At 39.8% G+C, this 19,541-nt stretch overlaps 1 protein-coding gene and 1 long non-coding RNA gene across 2 annotated transcripts in view; one reads left to right on the top strand and one right to left on the bottom strand.

The window, feature by feature from the left end:
* Positions 1–6,189, top strand: part of LOC147447205 (uncharacterized) — a 33,828-nt gene extending 27,639 nt beyond the window's left edge. The window contains exons 3-13 of the mRNA XM_086523081.1: positions 751–869; positions 1,011–1,117; positions 1,578–1,665; positions 1,774–2,824; positions 2,991–3,045; positions 3,118–3,199; positions 3,346–3,426; positions 4,818–4,919; positions 5,030–5,091; positions 5,336–5,504; positions 5,801–6,189. Of these exons, the coding sequence (XP_086379207.1) occupies positions 751–869; positions 1,011–1,117; positions 1,578–1,665; positions 1,774–2,824; positions 2,991–3,045; positions 3,118–3,199; positions 3,346–3,426; positions 4,818–4,919; positions 5,030–5,091; positions 5,336–5,504; positions 5,801–5,869 (1,985 nt within the window). The 3' untranslated portion in view covers positions 5,870–6,189. The remainder of the gene's footprint in view (positions 1–750; positions 870–1,010; positions 1,118–1,577; positions 1,666–1,773; positions 2,825–2,990; positions 3,046–3,117; positions 3,200–3,345; positions 3,427–4,817; positions 4,920–5,029; positions 5,092–5,335; positions 5,505–5,800) is intronic.
* A 12,148-nt stretch (positions 6,190–18,337) lies between these two features.
* LOC147447204 (uncharacterized) lies at positions 18,338–18,723 on the bottom strand. The gene is made up of 2 exons (XR_015189719.1): positions 18,522–18,723; positions 18,338–18,452 (listed from the first exon to the last, which is right to left on the bottom strand). It is a non-coding gene; the product is annotated as an uncharacterized LOC147447204 (long non-coding RNA).
* Between the last annotated feature and the right edge of the window lie 818 nt (positions 18,724–19,541).

The following is a 19,541-nucleotide window of genomic DNA, read 5'->3' as shown; positions in this document are numbered from 1 at the left end:
GGAGCCACATCCGTTGCAGAGACGAGGATTCATCTAGAGTTTCCATCATACGACAATCTTGTCGAAGCCTCAAGAGGATCCTCTATCTTTGTGTTATTTGGCAGTTTCATGAGACATCATACAAAGGACTTGCCATGGTTCGTGGACATATCCATCGTCATCATCTCCGCTCTCGCCAATCCTCCCGCGTAGGGGTAGTATAGGCTGGCCGTTAACCTTCGTGGGCATCAACGTTTGCATATCCAGCCATTCGCTCTATGAGCGTCTATCCGGTTTGCAGTTTTGTTCGCAGCATCCGAGTTGGGCAAAGGCTGGTTGGTAACCACAAGGGAATTGTTGATCTAGGAGGCAGTGCATTGGTTATGAGTAGATGATGTATCTTATTTGGTACTCATATGTTTGGATCTGAATCAACATAATCTTGTACGAACCATACATACCATTTGATCTTTTGCTGACATTTTTGTTTGGTAAGATATCCATTTTCTTGAGAATCACGTGATTTGCTTACGTATTCTCTTTGTTTCTCTCAATTCCCTATCATCAAGGTTACTTAACATAAGAAATTCTTGTTGTACTTTACGTACTTTCTTTCGGATGGTGTACCATACTGCATATTTTACAGCACCGTATCGTATGCATGGATCCACTTGTTGTGAAAGCTGGTGACAGCCACTGCGAAAGTTCTGTTGTAAATTTCTTTTATTGGAGGTTTTTCTTTCCTAACAAAATGTGCGGACAAATGTGCAGGCAATGTCTTGCTGTTGAGAAATAATTTAAGCCTTGGCCTGGACATTACAGAAGTAGCTTCATCCAGGTTGCTATCTTTGGTCGCTGAAAGGCTGATTGATTCCAACAGTAACATCGAGGTCTGTACTTTTCACAAGCTGCTCTTGCATTGGTGTTCACTGTGTTCACTCGTGCATGCGTAGTTTATTCTCTAACAACATTTGATTGCGTTGTAATACAAGAGTGTGATTTTCATCCAACATGGTTTTGAAATCCTTCAGGGGAAAAATGAGGAGTATGCACGTAATCAGCAACAAAATATATCTGATGCTCTTCCTTTGTTGCATCATCTTGTTACCGGTCTAGATGTGAATGTTCGCTTTCGCAGGTAAGTAAGGTCTTCAATTTAAGGAAGGTTGACTATTAGTCTTGTTGTATTTTCTTGCTAAGAGGCTTTATTGCTATGATTTTTTGGTTGCTGTTTACATATTTCCACTTTTCTGAAGTTTCTGGACCTATGATTGCTGTTTTACTAGTTTAGGTTGAGAATCTCTTTGGCTTAACTTTTATGAGTTCTTTAGGTTATCCTAGACCGTTTTGTACTATGAGTTTTTCTTGTGTGTGATTTTCTTTCTTATTTCTGGCCCTCTAATCAATCATATATTTTATCAATCATCAAGGTATTCAAGGCTACCCTCCCGGTTCTATTTGCAATTTTTGCATCTCTAGGATAAAAACCAATGGACAAAACACTTGTTTGGAGGCATGCTTGTCACGTGATTGAGCGTGAAGTGTACTAGGAATAAAGAGGTTTGTCTGATTCTAACTGATGACGTTGGTTTGTACAGCATACATGATTTCGAGTTTACTCCTGAATGTGCAGTCTTTGATCTGCTGGATATTGGGCTTGTGCATGGCTGGTTGTGTGACCCTCAGGTCAGTTTTACCTTGCACAAACTTACCATCCTGTATTTAACTTAACAATATATGCCATGTGAATGCTGTTATTGGTACCTGATTTATGTAATTGCATACTTTTGGCAGGATGAGGTAACTAGTAAGATATTAGCACCTCATTCTTACAATACCTTAGTGGAAAAGCTTGTCGAATTGCAAGCAACTAAAGCAGAACTTCAAGCTGCAGCATCAACAGATACAGTGGATTTTGCTGCTGCAACCACCGCAACTTTAGGTGTTCCTTCGCCCTCTCGGGCAGTGCTATTGAAGACCAATTCTTTTGGAAATCAGGATGCAAACAATGTTGATGATTGTTTGCAACAAAGGGGTGATGTGGAAAGTGTGACCGCCCATCTTCAACGCAAAGGTGACGTGGAAGAGAACGCCCAATTGCTGGAGGCTTTGAAGATTTCAAGTGTGGATGCAGTATCAGATTCTGAACAGGAACTGAAGACTGAAACGTGTGCAGAGGATTCAGCAGGGGGAGGAGTTAACATGTGGGTCTCTGCTACTGAATCGGAAAGCTCTACACTAAGAAACAGCAAGGAGAACTGTTGTTCAGTCCCTTCTGATATTGGTTTTGAAACTTTTCAACATTTTCCTAGAGTATCCGAAAATAATGAGTGCAATCAGCTGGATTCCAGAGGAGGACATGGCATTATAGTCTCTGTTGAAGAGATAATAGATAGGGAAGGCAATGAAACACAAGTTGTTTCAAAGGCTGCAGCGACAAACAGTTCATTGCCAGGTTTAGATAACAATGGAGTAAACACTTTTCCTGCAGAAGGTCAATCAGACTCTCTTGAATTTCAAGACAGGACTCATTCACTCGGTGATGCAGCAGTACTTGCAAAAGAAGATGACTCTGTTCAATTTGAGGCAATGGATCGCCAAGATTTTCATGCTGTTGAACCTGAGGTGGTAGGTAGTCAAACTTTGGAGTCTGTGTCAAGGCCACTGAGTTACAATGTGGATCTGGATGCCTCTCCAAGCTCGTTTTCAGCAAGTTCAGAGCCACTTTATGAAGGGGAGGCTGAGATCTCTGCTGGAGCTTCTGGATTTGAAAGTAGGGAGCCTTTGTATGAAGGGGAAGCCAATCTGGCAGAGTGTGCAGGGCAATTAGGCATGGAAGAGGAAGGTCTGAATTTTTGTGGAGCGCAATTCTGCGATTTGCTGTCTTTTTGTGTATCTAATGTGGATTGGTAGCTTTTTCATTGATTAGATCTATGCAATACGAATTTTATTTTGTTGTAACTTGGAGTTGCAACAATTCTTCTAATCTCATACAAGTCTTTACAATGTAGGTGCAATTATTAGTAGTTTCTTGAAAAGCAATGCAACACAGCTGAGTTATTTTGGGTACGTGCATTCTTACTCATAAACATATTTTACATTTACAAATTCTAAGCACGGATGTACCTTTTGTGACAGGTTATTTTGTCTGCAAGAAGGAATAAAAGAAAATGAGCTGTGTGTTTTTTTCCGAAACAATCATTTCAGCACAATGTTCAAGGTATGCTTCTGATTGTGAGTTAAGTAAAACGGTGGCTGCGTTTCTCATCAGGGGGTGCTGCTTTACTGCAGCTTCATTCGCATGTTGCTCTAGAACCCTTGTTTCTGTCGATTTTCATTTTTTGACACTTCTTGGCTATGTTTCAGTACAAAGGGGATCTTTATCTGCTTGTAACAGATCAAGGGTATCTGAGCCAGCCAGACATAGTATGGGAGAAGTTTGATGAGGTATGATCTATTTCTGAGTTGATGTTTTAGCCCGAGGACAAGGAGAGAATCATCGATAAACTTCAGGGTCCTTTCCTTGGCATTGTAATCTATCTGCGTAGTAACTGTTATTGTCTGTGGTGTTGATGTGTGAGCTCCAGGATTCAATCATAGAAAAATTGTTCTTCTCCCTCAAGCAGCAGTTTTATCTCATGGCCTCTGAGCTCTGGCACGTGCTTGTAATCTACATGCATAGTAACTGTTATTCTCTTGTGCTCGCAAAACTTGTACCAAATCCTCAAAAACTCGTACCGGATGTGATAGCACTGGATCTGAGTCTGAAATAACAGCAAGCAAATTTCTCTTGAAAAATGCTAGAAAAGCACTGATCACACCGTAAAAAATTAAAATGCTCCAAGATCGGATCTCAATACCGGAGCTCTGAAACCATTTGAGAAGTATATAAACGACAATGCAGATGGGCTACGTATGCTTTTCAGCGCTGATTATTTACTTTATTATCGTACTTGGCATGATATAGACCATTGCCCTTGACCCACATCAGACGGCCAGTAGCATCACATGTTCTGTTAATATTTTCACGCACGCAACTACGATAAGAGTAAATACTCAGTGCTGAAAAACAGCTGGTAAACAGTGGAAAAGCATTCTAGTAATGGTTTCTAAGCAAGGCAAGTGTGTATGCCTGATGATAAGGATATTTTCCATAGTGATTTGTTTTGCTGCCATGTCACATCTGTGTAGGACACCTTAACACACAATACATACATACTTCCAAGCTTGGAGAGCTGGTATTTCTGTAGGTCACACATGGAAGCTTTTGTCGAGCACTATGGGCGGGAGTGTGCGCAGTGCCAGTCCGGATAAGGGCGACTGTGCAAGACTGTTACAGCAATTACAAATTCCAGATTACAAATGGCTAGCGGTTTGATGGAACTTCGTAATCGGGTTACCTTGTACTAGTACATTCGTTCATGTCGTACACGTTGACTGATTTACTACAATGGCAAGATTCATAACACTATGTCCATAGTGAGGAGCTGTGTGTCGGTCCAACTCTTGCGGGACATATATTTGTGGTTTGCCTGAGGAGATTATAAGTGATCTTAACATAAAGTTCACAATGTCCTGAGTGCGCAGAGACCGATGGACAGGCCAGAGTATTGGCAGGTTTCCAGGCTAGGGGGTGAGCTGCCGAGGTTCTAGGTTGATGTGTATTCCATATGTTGCTTTAGGGGCAGCTTTTTCTTGTGTCATGTCTGGTGTGCTGGATGAATCCCAAGAGATTATCAACATTAAGTTTTCCGGCTCTAGTATCATGACCAATATAACAGCATGCTACGACCATGCGAGCAATTGCATTTTCTCACTGGTGTAATTTTCTACAACAGGTGCATGGAGACACTGTGTTTGTAACAGGGACTTTCGCTCCTTTTCAAGCTGGTGAAAATTCTGGCTTGTGGGATGAGCAGGGAGCTATAGCTGCGACTGCTGTAAGCTTTTCATGCTTGTTTTCTCTCACAGCGGGAGGCTCAGCGTTGAGTAGTCCTTGAAAGTTGACTATGTAGTTGTTTCAAATTGTTTAAGATATCTTTTTGGTCAGGACTATCTTTCCTCCCATCAGCAAGCATCAAGCAAAGGAACGACTGAGCTTGGTGTGAACAAGTAAGTGTACAAATGGGGAGTTCCAGTTCCATGCATAAGAAAGAACATCGCTTAGTATGTGGTGGAGTGAACATCACCAGCATGTTGTCGGCATCAGAATGTCAGGAGAGTGTTGAGTTGATTGATATTAAGCATTGTTGAGTAATTAGTACACTTTCTGGTATATTTCTTATGGATGAATATCTTGAGTGCATAACTTGCAATCTTCTAAAGGGGCTTGACTGAAACCTTTTTGTTGGAACAGCTCGGATTTTGATCTTGCAATGATTCTTCAGCATGAGGAATTTGAGCAGCAGCAGCAGCAGCAGCAGCAGCAGCAACATCAGCAACAACCGAGGACCACACCTGTTTCTGCTCGCCAGCCGCAAACGGTAGACTCAACCATGAGAACAGACAGCAGCAGGCTCATCACAGTAAGTTAAAAGGAGAAAAATGAGGCTTGAAAGAACTATGAAAGTGATTTTCATTCATTTTCCTTGTTTACCAGCTTGAATCTTAAGGACTTTATTAGCACTATGCATAGATAGAGGTTCTGCACTTTAACAAATCAAGCTTTTGCATGTTTCAATTTCTAAGATTATCATGTGAAGGTTTGCCAGTTGTAGCGATCTGGCCTAATTTGTGGTCCGAAGTGCTCGTGAAAAGTACTGATATTGCTCTTGGGTAAGATGGCAATGACTGATTGTATGTTACTACTTTACTCCTGCAGGGACCAAAGAAGAGCAGCTATTCTTACAAGCCTGAGACAAAGTCGTCATCGAAGTGTGCCATCATGTAATTTACAAAAAATTGTGTGTATAAATGATCCCTAAATTGATTCATTCTTTTGGCAGTACAAGGAAGAGTCCAGTGGCGACTTTAGATTAGATGCTTGTTGCAAGGGAGATTTACAGGGGCTCTTGTAGATAAGCTTTGCTATTGACAGTGTTTCTTGGCAAGGGCAAGAGATATCCTCTGTGAATGACAAGCCATGGTGAATCTAATATCAATAAGGAGTAGCTGGACTGCATAGCAATGGTGTAAAGGCATCCCATGTAAAATGCAGTAACCGTCATCTGTGATGTATATTAATCAAGGCTTAAATTTAAAGATGGCTAACCTCGCAGTGTTCTTGTTTGTCTGGGTGGCTCTGTTTACATTTTGGGGTTCTTTTTTCAGAGGCTTTTGAGTTGATTAGACATTGTAGACCAATGCCATGACTCATTTTACCCATGCTTTATACATCTGAGTTGAGAAATGTTGCTGTTTGCCCTTTCTAACTTTCATCATGCTGCACGTTCAAGTTTATGCATCTTCAGTGAATGCCCAATTTGATATTGTATGTTTATTTCGTTTTGCCAATGTTTATTTTACTTATTTGACATGAATACTGGGTTGGGCAATTTTCGAGGTGGGTACTTAAGGTCCCCCAGCCTGGTATATAAGAGGCACGTTGTCCCCATTGTATAGTATCTAATTTGTTGCCAAGTTGATTGGTTCGAGCATCTCTCTCTCTCTCTCTCTCTCTCTCTCTCTCTCTCTCTCTCTCTCTACACGCTTCCTCATCGTTGATTTTGGTAGTGCAATGGTTGGGTCTTTTCTCTATATACATTCAGAATCATTGAAGTACAAGGGACGGACTTGTCCAGGTTGGGGCTTCTTGAGTGCTCTCTACATCAGCTTGACTCCCGAGAGAAAGAATGCTAGTGCCTTATCCTCTTCCTTGTCATTCCCCGCACCATCCGCATGCTCCAAGTCAAACAAGAGGATGCTGCTCCATATACCTAGACAAACTCGTCATCCTATTGCAAAACAATCTAAGATTGGTGTGCAGAGTAGTTCATTGTTTCTACGGAGAGCGCGCATAAAAGTTCGTGAAAAGGCGTCGTAGAAAGTTGGACCAAAGGGCAAGAATACATCAAAGACATTGTCCAGTAACTTAAGGATTATTGTGGTGAAACAAATTCCATTATGGATATTGCATTGAATTAATAAGATGCCATGTTTGGCATCTTTCAGTTGCTAATATTTAGGAGATTTTGGACTTTTTGGTAGTCTCAACATGTATCTACAATGGTAGAGCTAGACCCCCCCCCCCCCCCCCCCCCCCCTCTTCCTCAACAACTCATTATTCTCCATTACTGGGGGTGAGAATAGGGGATGATACTAGAGTATCAAGTTTGCAACCAATAAGGTTCTAAAAGCTGTCATTTGTTTGTATATCAAGTAATTCTTAATATGATGAATCCCCAACTTTTAGAGCCTTTTGCAAGCTAATGTAGGGGCCACATCGATGGAATATACATAATTGTAGAGAAATTTTAATACTCAAGGATGATAGAGAATTGTGGTCACAACTGACGTAATCTTACATTCTTATCCCTTATTTATTTCAAGGCCCATAGTAAGGCACAATTGATATTTTGTGTATATACTCGACTTTGGTGAGTAAAATTTAGGTTGTTTTGTAATAGGAGACAAACGTATTTCATTAACAACTATTTTACTTTTAAATAGTCCATTGTGGATATTTGTAGATAGTGTGTTCACACATGTTTTTGACATCTTTAATCCGTAAGAGCATAGGTTCAATACGATTATCTCTATTTCCCCTAGTAATTTGTTTCCAAATGTATATGGTTACTTTCTTCTTCTTGTTAGTGTCCTTATAATATTTGGCCTCCATATGACCTTAGGAGGGTCTCCAAAAACTTCTTCCCAATTGTCAATCCTTAGATAGCCATTATTCTTCATCTCTCTCTCTCTCTCTCTCTCTCTCACACTCACACACACACACACACACACACACACACACACACACACACACACACACACACACACACAGGCCATTGTGAACTTACTAATGTAAGACAAGGGTTGGGGAACCTTGTAGTGTAAAAGTCTCTTAAAGATTGTGTCCAAGTAATCATTCCACTGCTAGGAAGCCCAATAGTTTGCACACAAAAGTCCCCATAACAAGGAGTAACTCTACATGGTCTAGCAAGTGGATTGTTATCACAACTAGCCTGACACAACAAAGAGTGCCTAGGGAGATACCAAACTCAAAGGGAAGGCTTCTGATTTTATCACTTGTTTCCCCCAACTTTTAGACCGAATTCTCCTTTTCCTCTTACCCCTAACCAACATTATTGAATTTCCTAACGACATGGTTGTAGGGCTAATACTACGCACTTTTTTTGAGCATTGGGCAATGTGGTGTAGAGAGCAAGGATGTGTGCCACAATGCATGTGTGTGCGTCACAAGATGTACAAAACATGTGCATGGGGGCAATTTGCAAGCTCCTTCCCCCAATGTGGCCCTGTCAGGGGCCCCCTTTTTGTTTACTTGATGAATAAGCAATTACAAAAAATGGCATCACCCCCATAAGGGGTCCACCCGCCCCTTCATTTTCAAAATGGTTACACCCCCCTGCTCCTTACTATGGTGATAGACTGGCCTACCTCTCACGTTTTAATTGTCTACTTCGTAGAGAAATAATGAAAAATAAACATATTTCATTCATGAATCCTAGTTTACATTCAAAAAATTGCCTTTAAATTTTTGAAGGGTGGAAGAGAGAGAGAGAGAGAGAGAGAGAGAGCTAGAGAGAGCTTTATTAAAGATCCAATGTGCTGAGGGGGCGAAGCCACGACTCAGATCCAAATTGCAAAATACCATGATTGGGGCGTTTTCTTTTAACATGGTCCATGAGGTGGAAAATTGTCACCAAGGTCTAAGGTATTCAAAACTCAATGGTATATAAATGGTGAATTTGATCATTAGTGGATCAAATTGAGTCTACACCTTGTATATTCTTTACATGGACATTGCAATTTACTAAACTATTTATAATATGAACATCCTTGTTTTTTTGGTGCAAGTATACCACACTTCCTAAAGAAAACAAATTCTTTGATGCATATGACATGTGAATATATATAATCAATGAGAGACCGTAGACAATTCCTTCAACATGCATACTTGAATGTAATATCACTTCATCATTACAATCATCTATATGCATATCTCTATTGCCAATATCACTTTTTCAAATAATCTCTCGCTATCAACAGTTGTACAATTTTCCAAATTCATACTCTCAATGAGGTGCAAAACCTCAATATGGTTCCAAATGTAGAAATAGCATATACTACATTCACTATATCCTCACAATGTCCCTTAGGAACAACATGCAAAACTTTTTAAACCACCTTTTAAAATTATTATCTTCCCACCAAACAAACTATTTTGTTGCATTATGTCCCTTGAAGTTCTATCCAAGGCTCCAAAAATCTATCAGTGCCTATTTGTCTGCCATGTCACACAAATTCTCACATCATACACTTGAGTACGCAAGACATACAATTTTTTTTTGAAAGTTCACATAAAACCCTGTCCCATATATATCCACCAAGAGAGTTTGGCATAAAATACACCAACTTGCTAGCAAATAGCTCACGTAATTGTGCCCCCATATGTAAAAAAGAAGCCTCTCTAAGCACATCATTCACTTCTCATCACTTTGCAACATTCCCTTTGCATTGCAAGCATCCTTGAAATTAGGATAAAGACACCCATTGAAAGTGCAAAGATTCTCAAATCACTTACAAACTTTACAAATAGTTAGCAACATTCTCATAAAGATATATCTTTTAGAGTTGGAGTTACATTATAAATTCATCCAATGCACCTACCCCTTTGGCGTTATTTCCACACCCATTTATCAGGAAAATCTATGAATAGAAGACTATAGGAATTAGCAGATGCTTTACTTGTGACAAAACATTTTGTTAGCATTGTCTTTTGATTTCTATCGTCGTGTACATCTTGCAAGTCCTCTCTATCTCAAAACACCACTATGTTTTCTCTTGGGAGGTGATTGTAGACATTGAATGCTGGGCTTTTCATGATGAAGTCAAAACCACAAATTCTTCAAATAGCTATAGGTGTACATAGACAAAGTGCATCAAGATAGCTTTAAATTTTGTCAACAACACCATTATCATCTTCCATAAGATCAACTGTTCAATCATGTATCTTATTTAAATACTTGTATATAAATATTTCACAGCACTGCTAGTGGAGCAGTTACGTATCCATAACCCCACATTGCTCGGAGTGTGAACAAGGAGGGTGACGACCCAAGCTCACCTCCCAATTGTAGAGGAGAATGGGGAAGCCTTCCCCATTCCTGGGCCTTAATAGTGTGTGGCCTAATGTTCACACTAGCCCGACCACCCGTGCACTCTAGCACGAGCATCCTCACCCCATTGAACTTCGGTGGGGAAATCTCTTGACAATCGTGCTACGGCATTTAAAGGGACCATAGTATCTATGAGAAAGTTTGTTACACTTTCTCGTTTTCATGGTTTCTAACTTTGCAAGAACCTTTAGGAATACAAAGTCACCTAGATACAAAGGTAATTTTTCTTCGTCCTTTATCAACCTACATCTTAGCATGATCTTGTGCAATCCGAATGCTTTCCTTTGCTGTCTTGAGCATATCATTCATACTTTTTAGGAAATCCTTGACAGATTGAATCATTAGGGGAATTTTGAGGTCACTTTTGTGCCTTGTAAGAATATGTAGAGAGAGAATATATACTTTATTTTAAAAATAGTGAAATGTTTGTAAAAAGGTGAGTTTGCGTCCTTTTTACCTCCACCGAAACATGTCATTGTCAAATCTTTCTAGGATCTTTCGTATTCTAAAAAATACTCCCTCCAAAACTAACGAAAACGTCAGTTCTGGCCCAAAATTCAAAATTTCCAAAAGCTGAAACAAACCTTTTCTGTGTCGTCTTCTTCCTCGTATCTGCACAACTTTTTCCTATAGTACTATCTCTATCAAATACTGTTAACAGACTTCCATGAGGAAGAGAAGAAGCTTATACCATCTACACATTGAGCTAAATGAAGAATATTGTCTAGTGCGCAAGAGAAACAAATGTGCAGAGGTGTCCTCGTCCATATTTGAAGCAATGTGGCAAGATCAAAAAAATCACATTGATCTCTGGACTGATGGAAGATTGTATCCAGTGGACCCAATGACAAAGAGCACTCCCCCATTCTCAAATTTTTCATCTTTGATAAAATTTGTGGGTGATGGTCAAAGAGGGTTGCTGGGTTATACACAGAGTCTTGCGGCAGAGAGAGATATTCTTAAGTTAGAAGATCATTTGACCAAACAAATGATAAATACTCTTAAACAACAACTTGAGGAATGTAAAGAGAGCAACGAAAAGCTACAAACTCAGCTCAAACAAGCTAGAAGCAAGAATACAATGTTAGGAAACAGACAAAGAGAAAAGAAGTTAAAGAACATTGAAGCCTTGAGACGTGGTGGAGGAGGTTGCAGTAGGAGAATCAGAGCAGCAAGGTATTGTTATTTTATATGATTCTGCTTATGCTTATTTTATATGATTCTGCTTATGTTAGGTTGTTAATCTTTTTGTTAAGTTGTATTGTGATTCTGCTCCACATTATTATGCTTATGTTATTGTTATTATGCTATTGTTCTTTATTAAATGATTAATATTCAGTTAACTTTAATTTAGTTTGTTTATTTTGTTGGTGTCATTTGGACAATAATCAGTTAATTTTGTACCTTTTGATTTAGGACTTTGCTACAACCAAACTCTGCATCAAACATGGAAATGGCAGCTAAACATTATTGTGATGTTTTACCTCTCAAGGTTGCCAAAAAGATTTTCACAGAGAAGAAGTTTAAAAAGGCAAAGGAGCAGTGCATTGAGGGATTTTTGCAGAGCTCTTGCTTGGACAAGGAGGATGTGCAATATACTATGGATAAGGTAGGCATTAGCAGAGATGGTTATAGCAAGCTGTTCAGAAATATGAAGTCAAGGTTAAAGCAATGTAAGGTCAGGTCCTCTTTGCTTCCAAAGCCATCCATTGTGCAGTAGGCAAGGAAAAAGATCAATGAGAGGATAATGGAGATGTTGGGTGAGCCTCACCACATTCATGGTACCTATCATGGTAAAAAGAGGGATCTTCAATTTGACGAGTTCAATAATATTTTCCTTGACTTGAAGACACTTCAGAAGGAAATGATCAGATTCTATGAGCTGGAGCATACAGAAGCAAATGGTGTTGTCAGTTTTGTGATAAAGCTTGATGAATGTGAGATTGTTAAGAACAGAAAAATTGAGAGGATTTCCATAACTTTAATGAACAGAGCATTGAAACCGAAGGATACCAAGTACTTCAGCGTGCAATCGGAGAAGAATGTCTGGTGGCTAGGTGCTTTTGAAGTAGAGAGTGAAGACTTTGATGTTCTGGATTGGGTTTTCCATCAAACAACAATACCCGAAGTCATTAATGCACAAGAATTAGGGGAAGAGCTTGAAGTTGAAGGGTTTGGAAGTTACAGGGTGGAATGGCACATGGGAGGAGACCTTAAAACCCTTAAATGTATGTACAATGTCTCCAAAGGAGCTATGGCAAAGAGCCCTTGTCTGTATTGTATGGCATCAGCAAAAGAATGTAATCCTGCAAATTGGAACAAAGCACCCAATAGGCATACTCAAGATCCAAACTTCAAAGCAGTTTTAAATATTCCACTTGCTAATGTCCACATATGCACTCTGCATGCTCTTTGCAGAATTGTGGAGAAAATTGTACATCTCTATGTGGGGTTTGCCTGGAAGTTACAGCCAAAAGCAGCTAGAGATGCTGCAATCAAATGTATTGAAACGGTTTTATCAGAAATTGGCCTTCACAGTGGTAAGGTTAAGATTGAAACAGACCTAAAGAGGTCTTCAAATGGAAACAATGTGCCTAGAAAGGTATCTGTTGGTGGTGTGAAGGCCAGAGCTTTCCTAGGGTTTCATGGCAAACTAGGAAAGGTAAATGCCAAGAAGGGTTCATCCAATGTGAAGTATAACCAGTGGAAATCTCTCCACAATGCCATCAAAGATCATGGTCTTGAAGGTACATCAAGAAACAAAAAGGCAGAGGTATGGGAATCACTAGACAAAGTATTTTCCTACTGTGATAAGACATCCTGGGGAAAAAATGATCTGCCAAATTTCAAGAAAGTGCTCAATAACTTCAGAAGTGCAATGAAAGATGCTTGGGATCAGGAATTCACACATTACATGGTTAGTTTTTTATTCCTTTTTAATATGTACATACTTTTAGTTTGGAAGCATATGATTAATCTCATACTTACTAATTATTGACACACTTTTACTTTGCCAGCATATAATTTACAATCACACTCCCTGGTTTGTAAAGAGATGGGGCTCCCTGTCCATATGGTCTACACAAGGCATGGAGAAATCCCATTATCAAGCAAGAACCAAGTTTTTCAAGCATACAAGACATGGAGGAGGTGCAGTGAAGGCAAACAGATCATAGAACCAGATTTTTGACATGGAGGAGGTGCCATTTTTGATCTGGCTCTATGCCTAAATTTAAGGGTCTGGAACCCTTCCCCCTGCCAAGGAATTTGTCTGTGTCCAGTATTTCAATCTGCAAAAATATGTCTTGGTTAATTGTTCAGCACATTAATAAGACAGGGCAAAATGGTCATTAACATACCTTAGGAGACTCATCCTCCTCAAACAAGGCAGGTTCCCATATATCAATGGATCTAGTTGGCCTTACTTCATAATCTCTGGTCTTTTCCTCTCCCATATGCTCTATTTTAAGCCTTTTCTGGATCTCATTGAACTCCTCTTCAGAAGGTACACCCTGTTGCTCATATCTCAGAAAAATGTCCTGCACATGCTTTCCAACACTTGAGCTGTCAATAAAATTTTCTGCCTCTGTGTCCAAGACTGCTAAGGGGCAAGGTGAGTAATCAATAAATCCTATGTCATTAGATCCCCACTCAGCCAAAACTGCCAAAGCATAATCTTCCCTTAGATCAAAAAGATGCTGAATGTCATTCAGCAAAACATATTCCTTTTTGTTAACTTTGTATGTGGGAAATGTTGCTGTGCAATGCAAAGGATCAACATCTTCATCCTCAATGTCAACATTCTCCACTTTAGTGATGTTTTCTGCTTTAAATTTTGCAATGTCCAGCATCTCAGTGCTTTGTAGCTTCTCTTCCTCTTCATGGAACTCCATCTCTATCTCCTCTTTCTCTTGGTCCTCCTCAGCCTGGGAAATCTGCTTTGGAATCTCTTTGCCCTCTGGTGTTGGGAGTACACTGAAGAAAATGATAAGTCCAAGGTCATAATCTACCAACTGGCAATGCATATTACCATGAAATTTGCAAGGCTTTATGATCTTTTGCCAGTCTGGATGAAGGCTTGACCACTTCTTTGCAATACCTATCCTTGACAAGCTACCTGCTTTGCATATATCAACAAAATGAACAAGATTGTCAAGCCTGTGATCTCTGATCAATTCTGTATATATCTCTTTCAAGTCACTAATTTGTGTAGAGAAGCCATCCACAAGTGCTTGAAGATCAAAGGCAGCATTAAAAATCTGTTTGACACTTTGAAATCTTGTAAGTTCATTAACTTTGTAAAGAAAAGACATCAGCCTATCATAAGCGATCTCTTGTATATCCTCTGTATCCATTATGACAATCCACAAATGCTCAGCTGAAAAAGAGAAAAGAGAAGTCTATCAAGACATTAACCACCCTTCTTTATATCAAGTCTACAAACAAATTAAAAGCATAAAATTGTCAAGCAAATTAAGCGCACAAATTAAGCGCAAGCAAAAAAGAATTACATAAAATTGTGACATGCTAAGTTTGTCACTTGCTATGCGAACTTTGAGAAGTTAAGAGAAACTCGTCACTCACTAACTACGCGCACAGAGTGACACTTGGTACGCGATTTCCTATTGCTAGGAAGAGGTTGACGTCCACCAAAATCGCGCACGGGTGTCGCGGTGTGTCGCTTGGAGGGTTGGAGGCTTAAATTCGAAGCCTTGTGAATGACAATAAGCGAAAAAACGGGTTGGGTAGGTTTCTTTTATGGCCAAAAACGCTGCCTCGGGGGGTGTGCAAATCGGTTGCCGCCTCGAAGTTTGGTCCAACGGCTAGTTTTTATGCGCCTAGGGACTTGCGCCATGCACCCTATATAAACCTCCTCAAAGCCCAAACTAAGCGCATTTTGAAGGAGGTTTTGAAGGAGGTCCACAACCCAAAACTTCGAGCGCTTTGACCGTCACACCGTGCGCGATATTCGTAAGTGAGAAGACTTTGCCTCCTTTGTCATTTCGCGTACCGAGTTTCAAAACAATGTGTTCCACTATGTCCACAAATGTGATCATGTTTACGATGTGTACCGCAATGTGTGCCATTATTTTCACCATGCATACAATATGTGTCTCAAGATGTTTAAGAGGTTTTCACCGCTTGGGACTCCCGTCACCCCATGCGCGAATTTGGTAAGTGAGAGGACTGTGCTCCCTTCGCAATTTCGCGTATGAAGTGTCACCACCTCTGTGTAATGCTCCGTCACCCCGTGCGCGATCACCGTTAGTGTGAGGACATTGGTCCCTTTGTGATTTGTGTACGGGGTGTCACCGCAATGTGTTCCACTATCTACGGAAATGTGTGCCACTAAATATACATCGTTTACTTTTTTTACTAATGTTTGTTGTGTAACAATCATTCCTATCCCTTTTGAAGATGGCAAGGACCAAGAAGACTGAAAGGAAGGTTGATAAGCCGGTTGATAAGCCTCTATCCAAAGATGAAGAAGAAGCTCAGCCTAGCAAAGCTTTAGCTGGTACTTCAAAACCAAAGGAGAGCACATCTCAGAGGAAGGACCCTAAACCAAGCACACCTGACCCTCAACCAAGAAAAAGAAAAACTACACATCAGAGGAAAGCTTTCAAGCCAGTGCATCTTAAGCCTCTCCTTACAAAGAGAAAGTTCAAGCAGGGGGTCAAATGTCTAAGAGAGATAAGGAAGGCCATAAAGGCCATCAATCTTGCAATTCCCAAACTGCCCTTCCAAAGACTATGCAGACAAGTTGCAGAGGAGTACAAGATTGACATGAGGTGGACTAGAACTGCATTGGCATGTATCCAGGAGGCGTCTGAGGACTTTATGATTGAGCTTTTCCAAGATGCCTATATCTGTACAGCTCATGCCCATAGGGTTACTTTGATGGACAAAGACATGATCACCCTCAGGAGGCTGAGATAGAGGTTTTCAAGAATGTTGGAGCCTGTCCCTATGCATGATATTAAGGCCTTTAATATTCTCAACATTCCTCCATGGAGGAAGCCCAAGGAGCCTGAAGTAGGAGTAGTTGATATTACTGAAGAAGAGGAAAAGGAAAGGAAAAAGAGAGCAAAGGAAGACAAGGAAATTGCAGAGAGAAAGGAGCTTGACCTGTTGGAACCTCAACTAGTGCCCCTCTTGAGGAGTGTCAATCCTACTGGTTTTGTTGTCGCTCTATTCAGTGAGGAGGATCCTAGGGAGGATTACAATTCACTTGACTCTGAGACCTTGGAAATTCTCAAGGACTGAACCAAGGAGATCAATTCTCCACTCCTTATCACATGCCTCAGGTTGTTTTTGTTTTCCTATGTATTTTTGTTTATAGCAAGAACTCTTTATATAACAATATCTTGTACCAGGTTAATGATGCATACATATGAGCCAGACCTTCAAAAAAAGGTGGAATTTTTAGATCCTTCTATCTCCCACTTTCTCAGGACAGAGACAAATATTAGAGAGCTCACAAAGTGGTTGATTCATGTGGACTTGGAAATCTGTGAAATTTTCTTGATTCCTTATCATGAGAGGTAAGTTTCCTACCTACACCTTGTGAAGAGAATTTACTAATTCATGTTAGAAGGCTAACTGAGGCTTGTTTTTATAGCTCACATTGGAGTTTAATTGCAGTTGATATTGTGAAAAGAAAATGCTACTTTGTCAATTCTCTTGCTGGAGTACATGGTCAAGCAAAATTGTAAGTATAGTAGCAGACACATTTTGTAAACCACAAGCAGAACCTCAAGCACATACTTTTAATAAAGAATTTTGGACAGTGTTGCTACAAGATTTATAGAGACACTGGAGAATTGTCCACCCATGCCAAAGATGCTGACTGAAATCCAATTTTCAGTTGTGAAGGTTGGAATTCTTTATGCTTTGTTCACTTCAATGGATTATCCTCAAATATTTTTTCCCATAAATACATGTAATGAGTTGCAGGTTCCAATCCAGCCTGAAAGCCATTCATGTGGATGGAGGGTAGTGACAAATGCCAAGCTCCTCTTGGACTTCATATACTGCAATGACAATCAGAATATAGAAGTATAGCATATTTCATATTTGCTACCTGTATTTTTTCTCATTTTATTGTTCCTAAAACTTGCTTTCTATTGCCTTGTATAGATCAACAGAGAGTGCTATAGTGAGAACCATGTATGGTTGACAAGAGCAAAGATTATCAAGTATATGATTGAAGCAAATGGACGACTGCAAGAGGTATTTAAAGATGATGATGTTGAAGAGCTAGAAAAGGCAAAGGGGAAAGCAAAACTAGAAAAGGCAAAGGGGAAAGCAAAACTAGAAGAGGCAAAGGGGAAAGCAAAGCTAGAAAAGGCAAAGGGGAAAGCAAAACTAGAAGAGGAAAAGGGAAGTGAAGAGGAAGAAGAGAGTGGTGAGCAGGAAAAGGCAAGTGAAGAGATGGATGATAAGAGAAAGAGGAAGCAGCCCTCAAGCCCTCCTGCCAAAGAGCCCACAAGAAAATCTCCCAGGACAAAAGAGCCCACTGCAAAAGCACCAACCCCTAGGGACAGGAAAACTCCTGGCAGAAAACTATTCTAGCTTTTTGTAGCCCACTTGTATCAAGCTTCCCACTTGTATCCAATTGTCTATTATATAGCCCTTTGTATCAAGCTTGTATCAAGCTTTTTGTATCAAGCTTGTATCAAGCTTTTTGCAGCCCACTTGTATCAAGCTTCCCACTTGTATCTAATTGTAGCCCACTTGTATCAAGCTTCCCACTTGTATCAAGCTTCCCACTTGTATCCAATTGTCTATTCTATAGCCCACTTGTATCCAATTGTCTATTCTATAGCCCACTTGTATCCAATTGTCTATGTAATTGCAAATATTTGAAATTGAATACATTTTGATCACCTTGTTTTAAGACTTTGTTACAAAATCAAATCATTGAAGTAAAATCATTGATGTTTGGAAAAGTTGCATTTCAATAACAAAATAAAGATCCTTTTAGATCTTTATTTCAACAATATCCTTGCAGGTCATGTGATACAAAACAAGATCCTTCCAGGTCATGTGATACAAAATAAGATCCTTGCAGGTCATGTGTTACAAAATTGCCTTAAAGGATGTTCAAGGCACCAAATGTACAATGCCATCCAAGATGTCCTTGCACTGTAGCCTCTTTTCATTCCTTTTTGATACCTTCAAAAACAGCCCAAGTTAAATAAAGAACCAATAAGAGAACAAGAGACTTTTAGGGATAACAGTTACCTTTCCACCATTTATTTGAAAGCAGAATGTTGTGGGTAGTTCAATTTCATCATTTTGCAGGTCCAATCTCAATTGATGTAAGCTACACATGCCTCTTATCTTTACAATTGACAGATGCTCATTGTTTACCCATATATCAATGTCTTCTATTGGGCTGTCAATGAAGTCCTCCATGTCTTGATCAAGTGGAGTTAGCTGACCACCAACAACATAGTGCCATCTTCTGTAATAAAATGACATAATGAAGTTTTGTGTCCCTATCATGTATTTGCAAGCAATTGAGCCAGCTTGCACATTACAAGTAATTCCATTCACTGTTTTGGTGTTCCAACCCTCATCCACAAATTCAAGTACATTTGCTGAGTCTAAAGTCTTCACTGAAAACATTGTTCTAGATTTTCTGACTTCAGCATTAGAGAAGAAGTCTACAAAAACTGTAATGGGCATGAATATAGAAATTCTACTCTGTTTGCTTTCAAACACTTTTGAATCTCACAAAACAGTTTGCACCTGTAGCCCTCACTTGTATTTGAGCTAGGGAGTGACCATTCTCCACTTTTGAAATCAGGCAAGTCTAGCTTAGTTGTGGCTCCAAGTTCTCCAGTCCTTCTAGGTGGAACATAATAATGGTCAAAGAAGAATATTCCATTCTCTGCCAATGAACCCTTAGTCCTTCCCTTGTATATTTCTTCACCAATTGATCCATGACACACATCCAGAATATTTATAACACATTCTACTGGCTGCCATTCCATAATGTTTGAAGGATACAAATCTGTACAACAAATAACCTTATACAACATGCATTACAAATAAGAATTTAAGTTAAGAGACTTACAGTTTGGTCTATGTAATGGCAAAGCAGAACTCTCTGAGTTAATATGCAGATCTTTATGCATGTACACATGCTGCACCAACACCTCTTTGTTGTCGCCAAAGCTGAAATCTTTAACAATGCCCTTCCATCCCGCCAAGAAAGAGTTTTTGGTGGAAGACTTTATTCTCTTGTTCTGTTGCATC

This window comes from Adiantum capillus-veneris, chromosome 11, assembly GCF_014529385.1.
Source record: "Adiantum capillus-veneris isolate H3 chromosome 11, ASM1452938v2, whole genome shotgun sequence".
NCBI lineage: Eukaryota > Viridiplantae > Streptophyta > Polypodiopsida > Polypodiales > Pteridaceae > Adiantum > Adiantum capillus-veneris.
This window is presented reverse-complemented; position numbering and strand designations above follow the sequence as displayed.